The sequence below is a fragment of the Anolis sagrei genome, chromosome X, assembly GCF_037176765.1.
Source record: "Anolis sagrei isolate rAnoSag1 chromosome X, rAnoSag1.mat, whole genome shotgun sequence".
NCBI lineage: Eukaryota > Metazoa > Chordata > Lepidosauria > Squamata > Dactyloidae > Anolis > Anolis sagrei.
Window position 1 is genome coordinate 106,297,070 of NC_090034.1, and position 22,138 is coordinate 106,319,207.

The 22,138-nt window shown below is 47.2% G+C and overlaps 1 protein-coding gene across 2 annotated transcripts in view; it reads left to right on the top strand.

Moving 5' to 3' along the window:
* Window positions 1–2,310: 2,310 nt before the first annotated feature.
* LOC137094993 (reticulon-2-like) overlaps window positions 2,311–22,138 on the top strand; it is a 42,438-nt gene continuing 22,610 nt past the window's right edge. Inside the window, exons 1-4 of one of the 2 annotated variants that reach the window (XM_067461113.1) lie at window positions 2,311–2,815; window positions 11,935–11,979; window positions 14,671–15,138; window positions 18,189–18,431. In XM_067461113.1, the coding sequence (XP_067317214.1) occupies window positions 2,785–2,815; window positions 11,935–11,979; window positions 14,671–15,138; window positions 18,189–18,431 (787 nt within the window). In that variant the 5' untranslated portion in view covers window positions 2,311–2,784. Of the gene's footprint in view, window positions 2,816–11,934; window positions 11,980–14,670; window positions 15,139–18,188; window positions 18,432–21,516; window positions 21,620–22,138 lie in introns of those variants that run through there. The other variant, XM_067461114.1, reaches the window with a different exon arrangement.

Sequence of the window (22,138 nt, forward strand, 5' to 3'; positions counted from 1 at the left end):
AATGATAATAATACAAGGGACGGATGTAGTGATACACTGGGTTAGTCTCGTTTAAGAGGGGAAAGCAGGAAATAATAATAATAATAATAATAATAATAATAATAATAATCTATATAAATAAAAATGCAATGTTCATTTGTGGGATTAACATAATCATCATCATCATCATCATCATCATACAAGGGTCAGATGCAGTGAGACACTGGGTTGAGTCTCGTTTAAGAGAGGAAAGCAGGAAAAAATAATAATGATGATAACGATAATAATACAAGGGACAGATGCAATGAGACTCTGGGTTGAGTCTCGTTTAACAGAGGAAAGCAGGAAATGATGATGATGATGATGATGATGATGATGATGATGATCATAATGATACAAGGGACGGCTGGAATATGTCCAGAGGAGGGTGACTCAAATGATCAAGGGTCTGGAGAACAAGCCCTATGAGGAGCAGCTTAAGGAGCTGGGCATGTTTAGCCTGAAGAAGAGAAGGCTGAGAGGAGATATGATGAGAGCCATGTATAAATATGTGAGAGGAAGCCACAGGGAGGAGGAGGGAGCAAGCTTGTTTTCTGCTTCCTTGGAGACTAGGATGCAAAACAATGGCTTCAAACTACAAGAGAGGAGATTCCATCTGAACACGAGGAAGACCTTCCTGACTGTGAGAGCCGTTCAGCAGTGGAACTCTCTGCCCCGGAGTGTGGTGGAGGCTCCTTCTTTGGAAGCTTTTAAACAGAGGCTGGATGGCCATCTGTCGGGGGTGATTTGAATGCAATATTCCTGCTGCTTGGCAGAATGGGGTTGGACTGGATGGCCCAGGAGGTCTCTTCCAACTCTTTGATTCTATGACGGATGCAGTGAGACACTGGGTTGAGTCTCGTTTAAAAGAGGGAAGCAGGAAATAATAATAATGCAAGGAGGGTGTGCCATAGGACTTCAGTGTGAGTCTCATTTAAGAGAGGAAAGCAGGAAATAATAATAATAACAATAATAATAATAATAATATAAGATGGGGATGCAATAAGACACCAAGGTGAGTATTGTTTATGAGAGGAAAGCAGGAAATACTACTATTCATAGAATCATAGAATCAAAGAGTTGGAAGAGACCTCCTGGGCCATCCAGTCCAACCCCCATTCTGCCAAGAAGCAGGAATATTGCATTCAAAGCACCCCTGACAGATGGCCATCCGGCCTCTGTTTAAAAGCTTCCAAAGAAGGAGCCTCCACCACACTCCGGGGCAGAGAGTTCCACTGCTGAACGGCTCTCACAGTCAGGAAGTTCTTCCTCATGTTCAGATGGAATCTCCTCTCTTGTAGTTTGAAGCCATGGCTCCATTGCGTCCTAGTCTCCAAGGAAGCAGAAAACAACCTTGCTCCCTCCTCCCTGTGGCTTCCTCTCACATATTTACTATTACTACTACTACTACTACTATGAAGAAAAGGGTGAGTATTCTGTTTCCTCTCTAATTTAAAGGAGGAAAGCAGGAAATAACAACAACAACAACACAAGAGGGGATGCAATAAGACTTTATTTATTTATTTATTTATTTATATACCATACTTGTATACCATCTTTCACAGCCTGGAGGCAACTCAAGGCGGTTCTCAGTCGGCAACAATTCGATGCCACAGCAATTAAAAGACAATTAAAACAGTCATAATATAGATATATAAACTTTTTCCTAGCTCCAACGGACCACACTACCTCTGAGGATGCTTGCCATAGATGCAGGCGAAACGTCAGGAGAGAATGCCTCTAGAACATGGCCATACAGCCCGAAAAAACCTACAACAACCCAATACATATAGTATTTCAAAAAATACATCAGGTTAAGTCTCCTTTAAGAGAGGAGAGTGGAAAATCAGGAGGAGAGTGGAACTATTCCATGCCAGTTGCAAGGCGCTTTCCATGGTGCTGAAAACACAACCTATTGCATCTTCAGCACCATGGACAGCGCTGGGAAGAAAACCCGGGGTGGATCTCCATTCCTTGCTGGAATTGGCTCTTCCTGCTCCTTCTTTCCCTCTTTAGTCTGTTTTGCAGGGGAAGGGGCGGGGCCGAGGGTGATGGACAGGTGGGGAAGCCAAGCCCCACCCCTTCCTTCCTCCTTCCCTACCAATTCTTCCTTGCAGACCTTGCAAGGCGCTTTCCATGGTGCTGAAAACACAACCTCATTACATCTTCAGCACTATGGACAGCACTGGGAAGAAAACCCGGGGTGGATCTCCATTCCTTGCTGGGATTGGCTCTTCCTGCTCCTTCTGTTTTGCAGGGGAAGGGGCGGGGTCGAGGATGATGGACAGGTAGGGAAGCCAAGCCCCGCCCCTTCCCTCCTCCTTCCCTCCTTCCCTCCTTTCCCTGCTTCTCCTCCTCCTTCTCCTCCTCTTCCAGGACCCCCTCCTTCCCGGCCACACCCTGTGCCCCCCCCTAAAAAACACCCTCCTCTCCACCCCCTCCTCCACCCCTTTCCCTTCCCCTCCATCCTTTCCAAATACACCCCCTTTCTTATCCTCGTTCTCCTCCTTCTTTTTGTCTGCAGCATCCTCTTTGTCTTCCCTCCAGCATCCCTTCCTCTCCTTCTCCTCCTCCTCCTCTTTTTGGGGAAGAAGGGGGGGCTCAATGATGGGCCCTCCATGGGGGAGATGAGCCTGGGGAGGGGGCCCAGGGGGAGGAGGAGGAGGAAGAAGAGGAAGAGGAAGGAGAAGGAGGAAGGGGGAGGCTTGGGCCCCGGAGGACGGGGCGGGGGGGCCTCCCGCATGGACCTGGAGCCGGACGGTGGCCATGGGGCAAGTCCTGGGGTTTGCCCACTGCAGTAGGTATCTTTGGGAAGGGGGGAGGGGGGCAGAAGGGAGGGAGGGTCCTGGTTGTGGGGGTTGGAGGAGGGGTTTGTCCCTCTTAGAACACCTCTGCATGGGTGCAAAGGGGCAGAGGGGTTGGGTGGTCTCTCAATGGAAGCAGGTCATTGGATAGTCAAGGTTACCCCCCCCCCCCCAGGCATTGTATACATTACATGCATGATTTGCAAAAGTCTTGTTGCCCCTATACATTGCATGCCTGACTCCTGCAAAAAAAAAGTCTTGGTACCCCACTTATTGATCTGACACAGACCCCAAAACCAGGAAAGGAAGGGTTGCCGCTTGGCATCTCCTTGTAGAGAGAAAAAGTGGGTTTAAATAATAATAATAATAATAATAATAATAATAATAATAAGATTTAAAGATCAAACTGCAAAGACTCTGTCACAAGCCAGTCAAGGTGGTCCCAGTGGTGATCGGCACACTGGGTGCAGTGCCTCAAGACCTTGGCCTGCACTCAAACACAATCGGTGCTGACAAAATTACCATCTGCCAGCTGCAGAAGGCCACCTTACTGGGATGTGCATGCATTATATGCCCAAGCCAGTCAAGGTGGTCCCAGTGGTGATCGGCACACTGGGTGCAGTGCCTAAAGACCTTGGCCTGCACTTAAACACAATCAGCGCTGACAAAATTACCATCTGCCAGCTGCAGAAGGCCACCTTACTTGGATGTGCACACATTATATGCCCAAGCCAGTCCAGGTGGTCCCAGTGGTGATCGGCATGCTGGGTGCAGTGCCTAAAGACCTTGGCCTGCACTCAAACACAATCGGCGCTGACAAAATTATCATCTGCCAGCTGCAGAAGGCCACCTTACTGGGATGTGCACGCATTATACACCTAAACCAGTCAAGGTGGTCCCAGTGGTGATCGGCACACTAGGTGCAGTGCCTAAAGACCTTGGCCTGCACTCAAACACAATCGGCGCTGACAATTGTACCCCACTTATTGGTACCCCACTTATTGATCTGAAATAAAGGGTTGCTGCTTGGAGTCTCCTTGTGGAGAGAAATAATAATAATAGTAATAATAATAATAATAATAATAATAATAATAATAATAGGATTTAAAGATCGAACTGCAAAGACTCTGGCACAAGCCAGTCAAGGTGGTCCCAGTGGTGATGGGCACACTGGGTGCAGTGCCTAAAGACCTTGGCCTGGACTTAAACACAATCAGCGCTGACAAAATTACCATCTGCCAGCTGCAGAAGGCCACCTTACTGGGATGTGCACACATTATATGCCCAAGCCAGTCAAGGTGGTCCCAGTGGTGATCGGCACACTGGGTGCAGTGCCTAAAGACCTTGGCCTGCACTTAAACACAATCAGCGCTGACAAAATTACCATCTGCCAGCTGCACAAGACCACCTTACTTGGGATGTGTCCGATGTGTGATCCAACACAACAGCCAGCAGAGTGATCTTGTCTGCTGTGGACTCATTTTGTTGTGTTTCAAATAGCAATAGTAATAATTGCCCCTATGCACTTTTGTTTATCTCCCTGCCACTGAACCTGGCTCGAGAGCAGTACATGTGAAAAAGATCTTGGAGTCCTCATGGACAACAAGTTAAACATGAGCCAGGAATGTGATGTGGCGGTAAAAAAATCCAATGGGATTATGGCCTGCATCAAGAGGAGCCTAGTGTCTAGATCCAGGGAAGTCATGCTCCCCATGCTCTATTCCGCTTTGGTTAGACCACACCTGGGATATTGTGTCCAGTTCTGGGCACCACAATTCCAGAGAGACATTGACAAGCTCGAATGTGTCCAGAGGAGGGCGACTCAAAGGATCGAGGGTCTGGAGAACAAGCCCTATGAGGAGCGGCTTAAGGAGCTGGGCATGTTTAGCCTGAATAAGAGAAGGCTGAGAGGGGATATGATAGCCATGTATAAATATGTGAAAGGAAGCCACAGGGAGGAGGAGGGAGCAAGCTTGTTTTCTGCTTCCCTGGAGACTAGGACGCAATGGAACAATGACTTCAAACTACAAGAGAGGAGATTCCATCTGAACATGAGGAAGAACTTCCTGACTGTAAGAGCCGTTCAGCAGTGGAACTCTCTGCCCCAGAGTGTGGAGGAGGCTCCTTCTTTGGAGGCTTTGAAACAGAGGCTGGATGGCCATTTGTCAGGGGTGATTTGAATGCAATATTCCTGCTTCTTGGCAGAATGGGGTTGGACTGGATGATGGCCCAGGAGGTCTCTTCCAACTCTTTGATTTTAGGATTCTATGAACCCAAATCTGGATAAGAAAGGCTATTGTTGTTGTTGTTGTTGTTATGTTTATTTTTTACCCCACTATTGTCTTGTCTATGTATTGCAGGCCTGACCCCCCCCCCCCCCCCCAAAAAAAGGAAAAGGTTCTCTCTATGCATTGTAGGCCTGACCCCAAACAAGGAGATAAACACTATTTATTATTTATACCCCATCCTTCTCGACCTCCGAGGTGGGACTCAGAATGGCTTCCAAACAGGCAACAATTCAATGCCAAACATGACATAAGACACATAATAAATGCATCCATATACATTAAAATAGTTAAAAATATACGTCAGAACTAGTTCGCCAGATTAAAATCGCCAGAATTAAAATCGTCATCCAAAATGGTCCAAGTTCAGTCCAATAAAATCTTGTCTTCCCGCTAAAACAACTATTCTGTGAACGCTTGATCCCATAACCAGGATTTAAGTTTCTTCTGGAAGGTCAGAAGGGAGGGGGAGGATCTAACCTCATTGGGGACGGAGTTCCACAGCCGAGAGGCCACCACGGAGGAGGCCCTGTCTCTTGTCCCCACCAAACGCAACTGTGATGGCAGTGGGACTGAGAGCAGGATCTCTCCGGATGATCTTAAGGTCCTAGTAACCTCATTGGGGAGGGAGTTCCACATCCATGGAGAAGGTCCTATCTCTCGTCCCCACCAAACACAACTGCGATGGTGGTGGGATCGAGAGCAGGACCTCCCTGGATGATCTTAAGGTCCTAGTAACCTCATTGGGGAGGGAGTTCCACAGCCAAGAGGCCACCATGGAGAAGGCCCTGCCTCTCATCCTCATGAAACGCAACTGCAATGGCGGTGGGACTGAGAGCAAGGCCTCCCTGGATGATCTTAAGGTCCTAGTAACCTCATTGGGGAGGGAGTTCCACAGCCAAGAGGCCACCATGGAGAAGGCCCTGTCTCTCATCCCCACCAAACGCAACTGCGATGGCGGTGAGACTGAGAGCAGGGCCTCCCCGGATGATCTTAAGGTTCTAGTAACCTCATTGGGGAGGGAGTTCCACAGCTGAGAGGCCACCACGGAGAAGGCCCTGCCTCTCGTCCCCACGAAACGCAACTGCGATGGCAATGGGACTGAGAGCAGGGCCTCCCTGGATGATCTTAAAGTCCTAGTAACCTCATTGGGGAGGGAGTCCCACAGCCAAGGGGCTACCATGGAGGAGGTCCTGTCTCTCGTCCCCACCAAACGCAACTGCGATGGTGGTGAGACCGAGAGCAGGGCCTCCCTGGATGATCTTAAGGTCCTAGTAATCTCATTGTGGAGGGAGTTCCACAGCCAAGAGGCCACCATGGAGAAGGCCCTGCCTCTCATCCCCATGAAACGCAACTGCGATGGCGGTAGGACTGAGAGCAGAGCCTTTCTGGTTGGTCTTAAGGTCCTAGTAACCTCATTGGGGAGGGAGTTCCACAGCCAAGAGGCCACCACGGAGGAGGCCCCGTCTCTTGTCCCCACCAAACGCAACTGCGATGGCGGTGGGACTGAGAGCAGGGCCTGTCTGGTTGATCTTAAGGTCCTAGTAACCTCATTGGGGAGGGAGTTCCACAGCCGAGAGGCCACCACGGAGAAGGCCCTGTCTCTCGTCCCCACCAAATGCAACTGCGATGGCGGTGGGACTGAGAGCAGGGCCTCTCCGGTTGATCTTAAGGTCCTAGTAACCTCACCGGGGAGGGAGTTCCACAGCCAAGGGGCTACCATGGAGGAGGCTCTGTCTCTCACCCCTACCAAATGCAACTGCGATGGCAGTGGGACTGAGAGCAGGGCCTCTCCGGTTGATCTTAAGGTGCTAGTATAAGGTGCTCATTGAGGAGAGAGTTCCACAGCCAAGGGGCTATCATGGAGAAGGCCCTGTCTCTCGTTCCCACCAAACACAACTGCGATGGCAGTGGGACTGAGAGCAGGGCCTCCCTGGATGATCTTAAGGTCCTAGATTGTTCAGACAGGTAAACTGGACCGGAACCTTTTAGGGCTTTATAGGTTAGCACCAGCACTTGGAATTTTTATTTCCTTGTCCTTGAACACAAATCTGGACAGAAGAGACTGCCCCCTATGCATTATACTCATATGTCTGACCCCCCCCCCCACCTCTGCCCCCCTAAAAGACTTAGTACTCCACCTATTTCTCTGACATTGATCCAAATCCTGGATTGGAAAGGTTGCTGCCTTGAATCTCCTTGTGGAGAGAAAAAGTGGGGTATCAATAGACATAAACTAACAACAACCACCACCACCACCTCTCAGCTCAGCCTGGCCTTCCTCTGAAGCTGAGAGAGTGTGACTCACCCAATGTGGGTTTTCCATGCCATAAGCGAGAATCCAAACCCATGTCTCTAGTAGAGTCATGGGTTTCATCTACACAGTAGATACCTACTTGTGTCAGCTCAGGTCCTCCCTCTTTAAAGATTTCAGCAGGGATCCCATCAGGTCCGCTGGCTTTGTTTGTTTTGTTTTTGTTTGTTTTTTGTTGGCTGATGGCATTGCTGACTTCTTCCAAACTAGGCTTTGCTGCAAGCTCATCCCTGGTTTGTTGTTGTGGGATTTGTGAGAGGACCTCTTCAGCCACATTGGAGCTGCGGTTCAGGAGGCTTTGGTAGTGTTCTTTCCAGCGTAGTGCAATTGATTTTTGGTCCTTCAGGACTTTGGTTCCATCTGATGAGTGTACAGGCTGTATGCCATGGTTTCTTGGTCCATAGATGACCTTTGTGGCTTTGAAAAATCCCTGAGCATCATGGGTATCTGCCAGGTGTTGGATTTCTTCGGCCTTCTTTGTCCACCAGATGTTCTTGAGTTCTCTTGTCCTTCTTTGGACCTCAGCTTTTGCGCTGGCGTAGATCTTTTTCTTAGCAGCACAGTTGATGTCTCTCTGCCATGTTTGGAAGGCTTTCCTTTTCTTGTCAATTAGCTGTTGGATCTCGTTGTCATTTTCGTCAAACCAATCTTTATGTTTCTTGGTTGGATATCCAATAGTTTCTTCGCAGGCTTGGATGATGGAGGTCTTCCGTTTGTTCCAATGTTCCTCAACATTTTCGGGGTGTTCTGTGGGGAGATGGTTCTTGAGTGCTGTTTGGAGATGGGCTCGTCTGGAGGGCTCCTGAAGGGCTTGGGTGTTCATTTTGCGCCTTGTTTTTGTTCCTTGGAGTCTGCGCTTGGGGGCGATCTTCATAGGCATCGTGGATCAGATTAGCCTGTGGTCTGTCCAGCAGTCATCAGCACCCGTCTTATGAGGAGCACGGTACGGCGGTCTCTGGCACGTGTGATTACGTCGTCTAAGAGGTGCCAAAATCAACCTCTGTACATGGCATTGATTGACATTGCAAAGGCATTTGACACAGTGAATCGCAGCGCTCTCTGGACCATCCTCCAAAAAATTGGGTGCCCTAACAAATTTGTGAACATCCTGCGGCTCCTCCATGATGACATGATGGCAACAGTCTTGGGCAGCAATGGCTCCCAAAGTGACCCATTTAAGGTGTCAAACAAGGATGTGTTATTGCCCCAACCTTATTCTCCGTCTTCATCGCTATAATACATCACCTTGTGGATGGGAAGCTTCCCACTGGAGTGTAAATCATCTACCGGACAGATGGCAGGCTGTTTAACCTCAGCAGACTGAAAGCCAAAACCAAGGTCACAACAACATCTGTTATAGAACTCCAGTATGCTGATGACAACGTTGTCTGTGCGCATTCAGAAGAAGATCTACAAGCCACTCTAAACCTTTGCAGAAGCATACGGGAAGCTCAACGTCTCATTGAGAAAACCAAAGTTCTCTTCCATCAGTCACCAGCCAATCCCTCTCCAATGCCAGCGATACAGCTTAATGATGTGACATTAGAAAATGTTGACTATTTCCACTCCCTTGGCAGCCACCTCCCTACCAAAGTCAACATCGACACCGAAATACAACACCGCCTGAGCTCTGCAAGTGCAGCATTTTTCCAAATGAAGCAGAGAGTGTTTGAGGACCGGGACATCCGTAGGGATACCAAGGGGCTTGTCTATAAAGCTATTGTCTTCCCAACCCTGCTATACACCTGTGAGACGTGGACTGTCTACAGACGTCGCATGCAACTCCTGGAACGATTCCATCAGCGCTGCCTCCAGAAAATCCTGCAAATTTCTTGGGAAGACAAGCAGACAAATGTCAGCGTGCTGGAAGAAGCAAAGACCACCAGCATTGAAGCGATGGTCTTCCGCCATCAACTCCGCTGGACCGGCCATGTTGTCTGGATGCCCGACTACCGTCTCCCAAAGCAGTTGCTCTACTCTGAACTCAAGAACGGAAACCGGAATGTTGGCGGGCAGGAAAAGAGATTGAAAGATGGGCTCAAAGCCAATTTTTAAAACTCTGGCATAGACACTGAGAACGGAGAAGCCCTGGCCCTTGAGCGCCCCAGCTGGAGGTCAGCTGTGACCAGCAGTGCTGTAGAATTTGAAGAGGCACAAATGGAGGGTGAAAGAGAGAAACGTGCCAAGAGGAAGGTGCGTCAAGCCAACCCTGTCCGAGACTGCCTTCCACCTGGAAACCAATGCCCTCACTGTGGAAGAAGATGCAGATCAAGAATAGTGCTCCACAGCCACCTACGGACCCACCGCCAGGACACCGAACTTGGAGGACCATCATCCTTTGACTACGAGGGATCATCTAGAGTTAATGCAGTTTGATGCTACTTTATTGACATGGCTGAATGCTATGGAGCCTCGGGAGTTGTATTTCAGCAAGGTCTTGAACCTCTTTTGCCATAGAGTGCGGAAATTACTACTTCCAGGATGCCATAGCAGTTGAAGTGGGGTAAAACTGGATCAATTCTACTGTGTAGAATGCTCTCGTTCTAATCTTTTCCCTTTCCACTTTTGTCTCTCTTTTTTGGAGCTAATTTTAGTCTCTGAGTTTCTCAGAACTGATCGAAATCTGTCCTAGTTTGAAACGTACGGCGCTTTGGCATGATATATAATTCACGGCGCATGCCATAAATGGGCATAAATGGAGTTGAGCATTGGATTAAGAAAACCCTGTGATCAGAGCGATCTTAGGGTGCAAATACTATAGTAGGAACGCAGTTTGACGCCACTTTCGCTGCTGTAGCTCTATGCTCCGGACTCCTGGGAGTTGTAGTTTGCATTCGTGGGCAGAGAAGTCCGAAGACGTTGCCAAATTACAACTCCCAGGATCCCACTGCAGTTCAAGTGATTTCTAAACTGCATTCCTTTATAGTATAGATGCACCCAGAGAAGATTGAAAAACTTGTAAAACTATAACTCCCAGGATTAATTTTGCAATGTAGATGCGCCCAGAGAAGGTGGAGGTCTTTGTAAAACCACAACTTCCATGATTTGTTTTACTGTGTAGATGTGCCCAGAGAAGGTTATGGGCCTTGTAAAACTACAACTCCCAGGATTCATTTTATTTTGCAGATGTGCTCAGAGAAAGTTATGGGGCTTGTAAAACTACAACTGCCAGGAATCATTTTACTTTGTAGATGCACCCAGAGAAGGTTATGGGCCTTGTAAAACTACAGCTCCCAGGATTAATTTTACTGTGTAGATGTCCCCAGAGAAGGTTATGGGCCTTGTAAAACTACAACTCCCGAGATTCATTTTATTTTGCAGATGTGCTCAGAGAAAGTTATGGGACTTGTAAAACTGCAACTCCCAGGAATCATTTTACTGTGTAGATGCACCCAAAGGAGGTTATGGGCCTTGTAAAACTACAACTCCCGGGATTCATTTTACTATGTAGATGTGCCCAGAGAAGGTTATGGGCCTTGTAAAACTACAACTCCCAGGCCTTGTAAAACTACAGCTCCCAGGATTCATTCTACTGTGTTGATGTTCTGAGAGAAGGTTATGGGCCTTGAAAAACTACAACTCCCAGGATTAATTTTACTGTGTAGATGCGCCCAGAGAAGGTTATGGGCCTTGTAAAACTACAACTCCCAGTATTAATTTATTGTGTAGATGTGTCCAGAGAAGATTAAGGGCCTTGTAAAACTACAGTAGATGTCCCCAGAGAAGGTTATGGGCCTTGTAAAACTACAGCTCCCAGGATTAATTTTACTGTGTGGATATGCCTAGAGAAGGTTATGGGCCTTGTAAAACTACAACTCCCAGGATTAATTTTACTGTGTAGATGTGCCCAGAGAAGGTTATGGGCCTTGTAAAACTACAACTCCCAGGAATCATTTTACTGTGTAGATGCACCCAGAGGAGGTTATGGGCCTTGTAAAACTACAGCTCTCAGGTTTTATTTTACAATGTGGATGCACCCAGAGAAGGTTAAGGGCCTTGTAAAACTACAACTCCCAGGATTCATTTTACTGTGTAGATGAACCCAGAGAGGGTTAAGGGCTTGGTAAAACTACAGCTCCCAAGATTTCATAGAATTAAACCATAGCATTTCAAGTGGCGCCAATGTTATTCTACAGTGTAGTTGCACCCTTAGTGGAACTACAATTCCCAGGATCCCATAGCAGTCAAAGTTACTCCTGGCAACATGGAGACAAGGAAGATGCATCAGAACCTTATATTTTATTTTCCGGTTGTGGCTCAGCTCCAGACCTTACATTAATGCGCCTATGCTTCCCGCCATAGTCGTGCATAGGGAGGCCACACATTATTTCCTGGATGACTTGCAAATGGGAGCATAGGAGAAAAGCCAAGGACATCCAGAGTTTGGAAAGTGTTTTGTTTTGATTTTTCCCAAACTACAACTCCCATCTGGCATGCCTGTTGGGGGATTCTGGGTGTTGTTGTGTGAATGGGAAGTCTTAACAGGTATTTTTCTCCCTCTTGTTTCTTGCAGAAGAATCTCCTTCCACCGCCTCCACCACACCAGACTCTACAGACGGTGAGTTGGAAGGGATCCGCATCCGAAAAAACTAAACTACAACTCCCAGGATTTCATCGCCTCGAGCAATGGCAATTAAATGCAGTCAAACTATATTCATTCTGCAATGTTAGATGCACCCCTAGTCATTGGGTATGTTAAATATGCTCAGAGAGGCTGACCTTGGAAACCAGGCTAGCGGGAGGACTACAAGTCCCAAAATCCACTGACTAGCAGACCCACTGGCGATTTTTAGTTCCTCAAAGTAGACATATTCATTTAGTTTGCTAATATACTCAGAGGCAGTATTCATCCGAGCTGAGCTTGGAAACTATCCTAGCAAGAGGACTACAAGTCCCAGTTCTGGGAGTTGTAGTCCTTTAAAGTACCCACAGCCCTTACATTTTGCAATATACTCAGTGGCAGTGTTCACCTAAGCTGAAATTGGAAATACATTGAACTTGGAAAGCCTGCCAGTGGGAGGATTACAAGTCCCAGTTCTGGGAGGTGTAGTCCTTCAAAGTACCCACAGCCCTTACATTTTTCAATATACCCAGTGGCAGTATTCACCTAAGCTGAAGTTGGAAATGCATTGTAGTTGGAAAGCCTGCCAGTGGGAGGATTGCAAGTCCCAGTTCTGGGAGTTGTAGTCCTTCAAAGTACCCACAGCCCTTACATTTTTCAATATACCCAGTGGCAGTGTTCGCCAAAGCTGAAGTTGTAAATGCATTGTAGTTGGAAAGCCTGCCAGAGGGAGGATTACAAGTCCCAGTTCTGGGAGTTGTAGTCCTTCAAAGTACCCACAGCCCTTCGGTTTGTCGAAGGGCGTATTCCACCAACAATGGAACTGAACCAAACTTGGCACACAGAACTCCCATGACCAACAGAAAATACTGGAAAGGTTTGCTGGTCAGTGACCTTGAATTTGGGAGTTGTAGTTCACCTACATCCAGAGAGCACTGTGGACTCAAGCAGAATGGATCTGGACCAAACTTGGCACGAATACTCAATATGCCCAAATGTGAACACTGGTGGAGTTTGGGGAAAATAGACCTTAATGTTTGGGAGTTGTAGTTGCTGGGATTTATAGTTCACCTACAATCAAAGAGCATTCTGAACTCCTCCAATGATGGAATTGAACCAAACTTGGCACACAGAACTCCTATGACCAACAGGACATACTGGGTTTGGTGTGCACTGACTTTGAGTTTTGGAGTTGTAGTTTACGTACATCCAGAGAGCACTGTGGACTCAAGCAGTAATGGATCTGGACCAAACTTGGCACAAATGCTCAATATTCCCAAATATGAACAATGCTGGAGTTTGAGGGAAATAGACCTGGACATTTGAGAGCTGGAGTTGTAGTTTAGTTCAATTCCATCCTTGGTGGAGGTATAAATCCCAGCAACTACAACTCCCAAATGACAAAATCAATCCTTCCAGACCCCCCACCAGTATTCTGCCAACTTAGCAGTTCGAAAACATGCAAATATGAGCAGATCAATAGGTACCACTCTGACAGGAAGGTAATGGAGTCATGCTGGCCACATGACCTTGGAGGTGTCTATGAACAACACCGGCTCTTTGGCTTAGAAATCATAGAATCATAGACTCATAGAGTTGGAAGAGACCTCCTGGGCCATCCAGTCCAACCCCATTCTGCCAAGAAGCAGGAAAATTGCATTCAAAGCACCCCTGAGAGATGGTCATCCAGCCTCTGCTTAAAAGCTTCCACTACACTCCGGGGCAGAGAGTTCCACTGCTGAACAGCTTTCACAGTCAGGAAGTTCTTCCTAATGTTCAGATGGAATCTCCTTTCTGCTGCCCATTGCGTCCTAGTCTCCAGGGCAGCAGAAAACAAGTTCACTCCCTCCTCTTTATGACTTCCTCTCACATATGTATACATGGCCCTCATCATGTCTCCTCTCAGCCTTCTCTTCTTCAAGCTAAACATGCCCAGCTCTTTAAACCGCTCCTCATAGGGCTTGTTCTCCAGACCCTTGATCATTTGAGTCGCCTTCCTCTGGACACATTCCAGCTTGTCAATATCTCTCTTCAATTGTGGTACCCAGAATTCGACAGAGTATTCCAGGTGTGGTCTATCTAAGGCGGAATAGAGCATGGGGAGCATGACTTCCCTGGATCTAGACACTAGGCTCCTATTGATGCAGGCCAAAATCCCAAAATCCAAGTGATGAGCACCAACACCCAGAGTCGGATTGTAAGGGATCACGGGTTTAGCTTGCGGGGTCCTTTTTTGAAGAAATCCAGAGTCCAATAGGTTCATGTAAGACACCATTTATTCAAGCTGATCAGCATGAGGTGGACAGGCAGCCCTTTTGTATGTGTTCCCACAGATTGTCACGCCCCTCCGCGGCTTTTGTAAACATTTATATACCCTCAAGTAAACAAGAACATTTTTGTCATGGAAAGTATTTTGACCTTTATTTTTCCTGTCCCATCAACCTCTTGATGGAAAGTACCTTCTTGGTCCTGCAGACTTTGCGCTTAACCACAACCCAACTTCCTATGTAAGCTCTACATGTCACATTTTCTTCTGTGCTGCTAATTTCACTCAAAGACCCTTTCAGGACACCACTTTAATGTCAGGGCAAAACCTTTACCTTTACCTTCCCTACCTTCTCAAAACCATGCATCATATTTTGTGACATTTGTAAACAATCCCTGACCGCCGTCCCTTCCTGTCCTCAGGTGGCAACGACGAGTCCGACTTCCCAGAGCTGCAGACGGCGAGGGAGTTTTCAGAGGACGAAGAGGAAGAGGAGGCCTCGGTGGAATGGGGCACGCCGAGGGAGCTGACCTTCTCGTACATCACCATCGCAGCCCCCAATAGTGGAGGAGGAGGGCCGCCTTTGGGGGACCCGGGGCCCCGAAACCGGAGGGACTCCCAGGGCCGCCGGGCACGGGCCCCTCTCCCCCGGACGGAGACCTGCGAGACCTTTGTGCCAGCCCTGGGGGACAGTTTGGAAAACATTCCCAGCCTGTGCCCGTCCCCCGAAGCTGGTGGGCCGGGGCTGGACCCCTTTGAGGGATGGGAAGCCCACTCCAGACAAGTGGACGCCGACGAAGTAGGAGAGGAGCATCTCGCATCTCAACCTCACAACCCTGCAGTGCAGGCCGAGGAAAGCGGGAAATGCAGTAGCAGCGATTCGTCCTCAGGTATGTAGGGAAAGGACCCTTTTTCTGGGCTACATCTCTCATCACCATTGGTGTTGTATTGTTTTTAGTGCACTTGAATTGCCAAGGCTCAATTCTTGACCTCACTTCCGCCTTGCGGAACTATAAATCCCAGGATCCCATAGCATTGAGCCTTGGCAGTCTCAAGTGAGGTCAAGCAGTCAATTCTGCAATGCAGAAAGCGCAATAATATGGAATCCTGAGATCTGCAGTTTTTCGCAACGAGTGCATCTGCATTGTAGAATTGCCAAAGCTCAATTCTTGACCTCATTCCGCCTTATAGAACTATAAGTCCCAGGGTCTCAAAGCATTGAGCCTTGGCGGTCTCAAGTGAGGTCAAGCAGTCAATTCTGCAGTGCAGAAAGTACAATAATATGGAATCCTGAGATCTGCAGTTTTGCAAAGAGTGCATCTGCATTGTAGAATTGCCAAAGCTCAATTCTTGACCTCACTCCGCCTTACGGAACTATAACTCCCAGGATCTCAAAGCATTGAGTCTTGGCAGTCTCAAGTGAGGTCAAGCAGTCAATTCTGCAATGCAGAAAGTACAATAATATGGGATCCTGAGATCTGCAGTTTCGCAAAGAGTGCATCTGCATTGCAGAATTGCCAAAGCTCAATTCTTGACCTCACTTCCGCCTTACGGAACTATAACTCCCAGGATCCCATAGCATTGAACCTTGGCAGTCTCAAGTGAGGTCAAGCAGTCAATTCTACAATGCAGAAAGTACAATAATAAAGGATCCAGGGATCTGCAGTTTCACAAAAGAGTGCATCTACGTACAATGCAGATGCACTCTTTGCAAAACTTCAGATCCCAGAATTCCATGTTATTGTACTTTCTGCACTGTAGAATTGATGCCTTGACCTCATTTGGGACTGCTAAAACTCAGTACTATGGGATCCTGGGAGTTATGGTTTCATAAGGTACCCTTTGGCAGAGAAAGCACAATAATATGGAATCCTGGGATCTGCAGTTTCTCAAAAGAGTTCATCTACAATGCAGATGCACGCTTTGCGAAACTGCAGATCTCAGGATTCCATATTGTTGTGCCTTCTTTGCCAAAGGGCACTGGTATATCATGAAACTATAACTATTACTAGTATTTATATTATATTATTATATTATTTGTGACTTTGATTGATATGTTCTTTCTGCAAATCCCTCAGTCGTCCAATGCCATTCCATGGTCAGCTTCCAGCAAGAGTCATGCGACAGTGGTTCTCAACCTGGGGGTTGCGACCCCCAGGGGGGTCACCTGGCCATTTCAGAGGGGTCATAAGGCCAGCTCCGTTGGCCCCACCCCAAGGGCCTCACGCCTGGCCTCACGCAAAGCCCCCTCACCTACCTCACATTCTCGCCATTGGCGAGAGAGTGGGGCAGGCGAGGGGTCCTCCATGTGAGGCCTGGCCTCGCGCAAAGCCCGCCTCGCCTGCCTCACGTTCTCGCCATTCGGGAGTTCTGTGTGGAGGTCTCAGTGGTCTGTGGAAGTCAGTACTGAATTGGTTGAAGGTACTACAAATCCACCTTAGGGAAGGCTGAGCGAAGGAAGAGAGATGCTTTTGAGCTGTGGTGTTGGAGGAAAGTGCTGAGAGTGCCTTGGACTGCGAGAAGATCCAACCAGTCCATCCTCCAGGAAAGAAAGCCCGGCTGCTCACTGGAGGGAAAGATACCAGAGACAAAGCTGAAGTACTTTGGCCACATCATGAGGAGACAGCAAAGCCTAGAGAAGGGAATGATGCTGGGGAAAGTGGAAGGCAAAAGGAAGAGGGGCCGACCAAGGGCAAGATGGATGGATGGCATCCTTGAAGGGACTGGACTGACCTTGAAGGAGCTGGGGGTGGTGACGGCCGACAGGAAGCTCTGGCCTGGGCTGGTCCATGAGGTCACGAAGAGTCGGAGACGACTGAACGAATGAACAACAACAACAACACTACAAATCCATATTTCTTTCTGCTTAATCACAATGCTTTAATTTTGTTGAATTTGTAGCAATTAAAACACATCCTTCATATCCGATATTTACATTACGATTTGTAACAGTAGCAAAATTGCAGGTATAAAGGAGCAAGGAAAATAATTTTATGGTTGGGGGTCACCACAACATGAGGAAGCATATTTAGGGGTTGAGAACTACTGTGCTAAGAGAACCTGGAAAGGGCACTTCTTGGGATTTCTAGTTCCTCCAAGGTAATTCTGTGGCCAAACAAACAATTAATGGTCACTAGGTTCTTGTGGGTTTTTTCGGGCTATAGGGCCATGTTCTAGAGGCATTTCTCCTGACGTTTCGCCTGCATCTATGGCAAGCATCCTCAGAGGTAGTGAGGTCTGCATGCATACCATGCAGCTGTGGACAAGTCTACATAGGGAGCACCAAACGCAGCATTGCTCAGACACGAATCAAGGAACATGAAAGGCACTGCAGACTTCTTCAACCAGAGAAGTCAGCCATAGCAGAGCACCTGATGAACCAGCCTGGACACAGCAGATTATTGGAGAACACAGAAATGCTGGACCACTCTAGCAACCACCATGTCAGACTACACAGAGAAGCCATTGAAATCCACAAGCATGTGGACAATTTCAACGGAAAGGAAGAGACCATGAAAATGAACAAAATCTGGCTACCAGTATTAAAAAAACTCTAAGATTACAACAGCAAAACAGCAGAGAGGAAACAACCAGGCACAGATTAACACCTCTCAACAAAAGATTTTCCCAGGCTCAGCCAGGCCTTCAAATGCTAATGAAGGTGGTCAGCTGAAACATTCACACCTAGCTCCAGCAGAGAAGAGCTCTTTGCCCCACCCCAGCCATTCCACAGATATATAAACCCATTGTCCTAATTCCAACAGACCTCACTACCTCTGTGGATGCTTGCCATAGATGCAGGCGAAACTTCAGGAGAAATGCCTCTAGAACATGGCCCTATAGCCTGAAAAAACCCACAAGAACCTAGTGATTCCAGCCATGAAAGCCTTCGATAATACAATTAATGGTCAGCCTGACCCATGACTTTTTTTCCCTTCAGAGACGTCCCTGGGCGACCTCCCGCCACTGGATGTCTCGGATCCCGAACTGGAAGAAGGGGGACCGAATATCGCCGGAAGTGTCCACCTCCGCCTATTGACCTCGACTCTTGAGTTTGACCATTGTCCATCACTGGACGACAAAGAAGAGGAAGGAGAGGCGGGGCTGAGCTGGGAGCCAATCACAGAGCAGCATCAGGCGGAAGCGGACCAATCAGAGAGCCCGCTGGAAATATGCATCTTAGGTGAGCAGATTGGAATTTCCTATTAGTTCTAATGGATTAGAGTTGGCCCTCTGTAGGAATTTATAGGTCATCCAGCTTGAGTCAATAATCAACATCAATAAGTGACTTGGTTGCACATGGCATGTCTTTTCCCATGCTGTCTATTTAAATAGACGCCTTTCAAATAATTGTATAGGCAATTTAAAGTATATTATAATGACCAATTAATAGCAATTAGCAAATTAATTAGTTGGAGCAATTAGTAAAGAGAACCTAGAAATGTGCATTGGGATAAATGGATTCATTGTTGTCTATAAATCCACAAAATTAAGTCTTATGACTCTACGGTATGGAATCCTGGGATTTGTAGTCTGGCTTGCACATGCCTAGGCTATAATTAGGCAATGACAGCCCAGATTGGACTCTCCAAGCCCCTCCCCAAACTACAGATCCCAGGATCCCATAGGACAGAGCTGCCGGCGTTCAAGCACTATTAATGCGCCGATAATTTGCACGGTCCAGATTTAGCCCTGGACTCAAAGGCTCTTGTGACATTCGGCGTCCTCCTGGGTTTCATGGCACGGGGACGATGGGACGGGAAATAGCCCCTGGCCTCACGCCCAGAGCGGGACTGGAGCTCCCTCCAGTCCATAGGTATTAATAGCAGCTGCTGAGAGCAGCACAAACCTGAGATGGGGGGAATCTAGAGTTGGGACCCCCAAAGGTCATCCAATCCAACCCCCTTTTGCCAGGAAGGAAGGCATCATCAGATCCCTCCCAACAAATAGCCATCCAGCCATATATATATATGATTGAGAGATAGATAGATAAATACACACAATTCTAATACTCGAAGGGACCCTCAAAGGCCATCCAGTCCAACCCCCTTTTGCCAGGCAGGAAGGTGCCATCTGATCCCTCCCGACAGATGGCCATCCAGCCATATATATATATATGATTAAGAGATAGATAGATAGATAGATAGATAGATAGATAGATAGATAGATAGATAGATAGATGGATAATATTCGAAGGTTGGAAGGGACCCCCAAAGGCCATCCAGTCCAACCCCCTTTTGCCAGACAGGAAGGCACCATCTGATCCCTCCCGGCAGATGGCCGTTGAGCTATATATATATGATTGAAAGATAGATAGATAGATAGATAGATAGATAGATAGATAGATAGATAGACAGAATTCTAATACTGGAAGGGAACCCCATAGGCCATCCAGTCCAACCCCCTCCTGACAGATGGCCATCCAACCATATATATATGGTTAAGAGATATAGATAGATAGATAGATAGATAGATAGATAGATAGATAGATAGATAGATAGATAGATAGACAGACAGAATTCTAATACTGGAAGGGACCCCCAAAGGCCATCCAGTCCAAACCCCTTCTGCCATAAAGGGAAGCACCATCCAAACTCTACCAACAGATGGCCATCCAGTCTCTATTGAATCATGGAATCTAGAGTTGGGACCCACCCAAAGGCCATCATATATATATGATTGAGAGATAGATATATTGATAGATAGATAAACAGAATTCTAAGGCTGGAAGGCACCATCTGATCCCTCCTGACAGATAGCCACACAGCAATATATATATGATTGAGAGATAGATAAATACACAGAATTCTGTGGGCTAGAAGGGACCCCTCAAAGGCCATCCATTCCAACCTCCTTTTGCCAGGCAGGAAGGCACCATCTGATCCCTCCTGACAGATGGCCATATATATATGATTAAGAGATAGATAGATAGATAGATAGATAGATAGATAGATAGATAGATAGATAGATAGATAGATAGATAGATAGATAAATAGATAGAATTCTAAGGCTGGAAGGGACCCCCAAAGGCCATCCAGTCCAAACCACTTCTGCCATAAAGGAGGGCACTATCCAATCCCTACCAACAGATGGCCATCCAGTCTCTGTTGAATCATGGAATCTAGAGCTGGGACCCACCCAAAGGCCGCCCAGCCCAACCCCCTTTTGCCAGGCAGGAAGGCACCATCTGATCCCTCCCGACAGATGGCCATCCAGCCATATATATATATATATATATGATTGAGAGATGGATAGATAGATAGATAGATAGATAGATAGATAGATAGATAGATAGATAGATAGATAGATAGATAGAATTCTAAGGCTGGAAGGGACCCCCAAAGGCCATCCAGTCCAAACCACTTCTGCCATAAAGGAAGGCACTATCCAATCCCTACCAACAGACGGCCATCCAGTCTCTGTTGAATCATGGAATCTAGAGCTGGGACCCACCCAAAGGCCGCCCAGCCCAACCCCCTTTTGCCAGGCAGGAAGGCACCATCTGATCCCTCCCGACAGATGGCCATCCAGCCATATATATATATATATATGATTGAGAGATGGATAGATGGATAGATAGATAGATAGATAGATAGATAGATAGATAGATAGATAGATAGAATTCTAAGGCTGGAAGGGACCCCCAAAGGCCATCCAGTCCAAACCACTTCTGCCATAAAGGAAGGCACTATCCAATCCCTACCAACAGACGGCCATCCAGTCTCTGTTGAATCATGGAATCTAGAGTTGTCACTCTGCAAAGGTCATCCAGTCCACCCCCCTTCTGCCATAAAGGGAAGACACCATCCCATCCCTCCCGAGAGATGGCCATCTTTGTCAACGGGATCCCCCTTTAATCACGACAGCTACATCCAATGGATGTATGCCGTTTGACTGCTGGAATCCTCCAGTTGAAAGAGACCCCCAAAAGCTATCCAATCCAACCCCCTTCTGCCAGGGAGACAGCATTCTCAATACTGCATAGATCCACATGATGCAATTGTTGTGACTAAAGTGGGATGTCACTCACAAGAAGACCCCTGGATGGCCATTTGTTGGGAGGGCTTTGATGGTGTCTTCCTGCCTGGCAGGAATGGGTTGGACTGGATGGTTTTTGGGGACCCCTTCCTACTTTGTGATGCATGTGATGCAAACAACATCAGAGGAGCCCCTCACCCTGGCGGCACTACGTCTCCCAGGCAAGACTCTGTGATGGGAGACGGCAGCTGGGATTCGTCATCTATAAATAGCCCCCCGCTTCTCCTTGAGGCCCCCCTTCCCTCCATGACTGAGCAGCCCTCCCGTTCCATCCAGACACAGCTTCGGAGAGATCCCTACAAGGAGAACCCAGAGCTGCCATGGCGAACACAGGTGGGAAATGCCCCCAAAAAGGGCTTTATCCCAAATGGACATAGTTGGGCGAAGGGTAGAACGTGATAGATGGAAGGATTTGGAGAAGCTTTGGAAGAGAGGAAGGACCTGGGATGGGGTTACTATAATAATAATAATAATAATAATAATAATAATAATAATATATTATTATTATTATTATTATTATATAATAACCTATTATTATTATTATTATTATTATTATTATTATTGGTTATTATTATATTGCCGAAGGTCTGGAAACTACAAATCCCTAGGAGGAATGGCTTATATAGCTGGGGATGTCTAGCTTGGAAAAGAGAGGGTTAAAATATTGGAAAGGAGCTTCCATTGAGGAAGATTGTTTTCTGCTGCTCCGGAAACCAGGACATAATAGAGCCTCGGGTTCAAATGGCAAGATAAGAGATTCCACCTGAAGCTTAGGAAGAAATTCCTAGAGCCATATGATAATAAATACCTTACCTTGGGAGTTTGGTTGACATCTCTTTCTCTGGATGGATG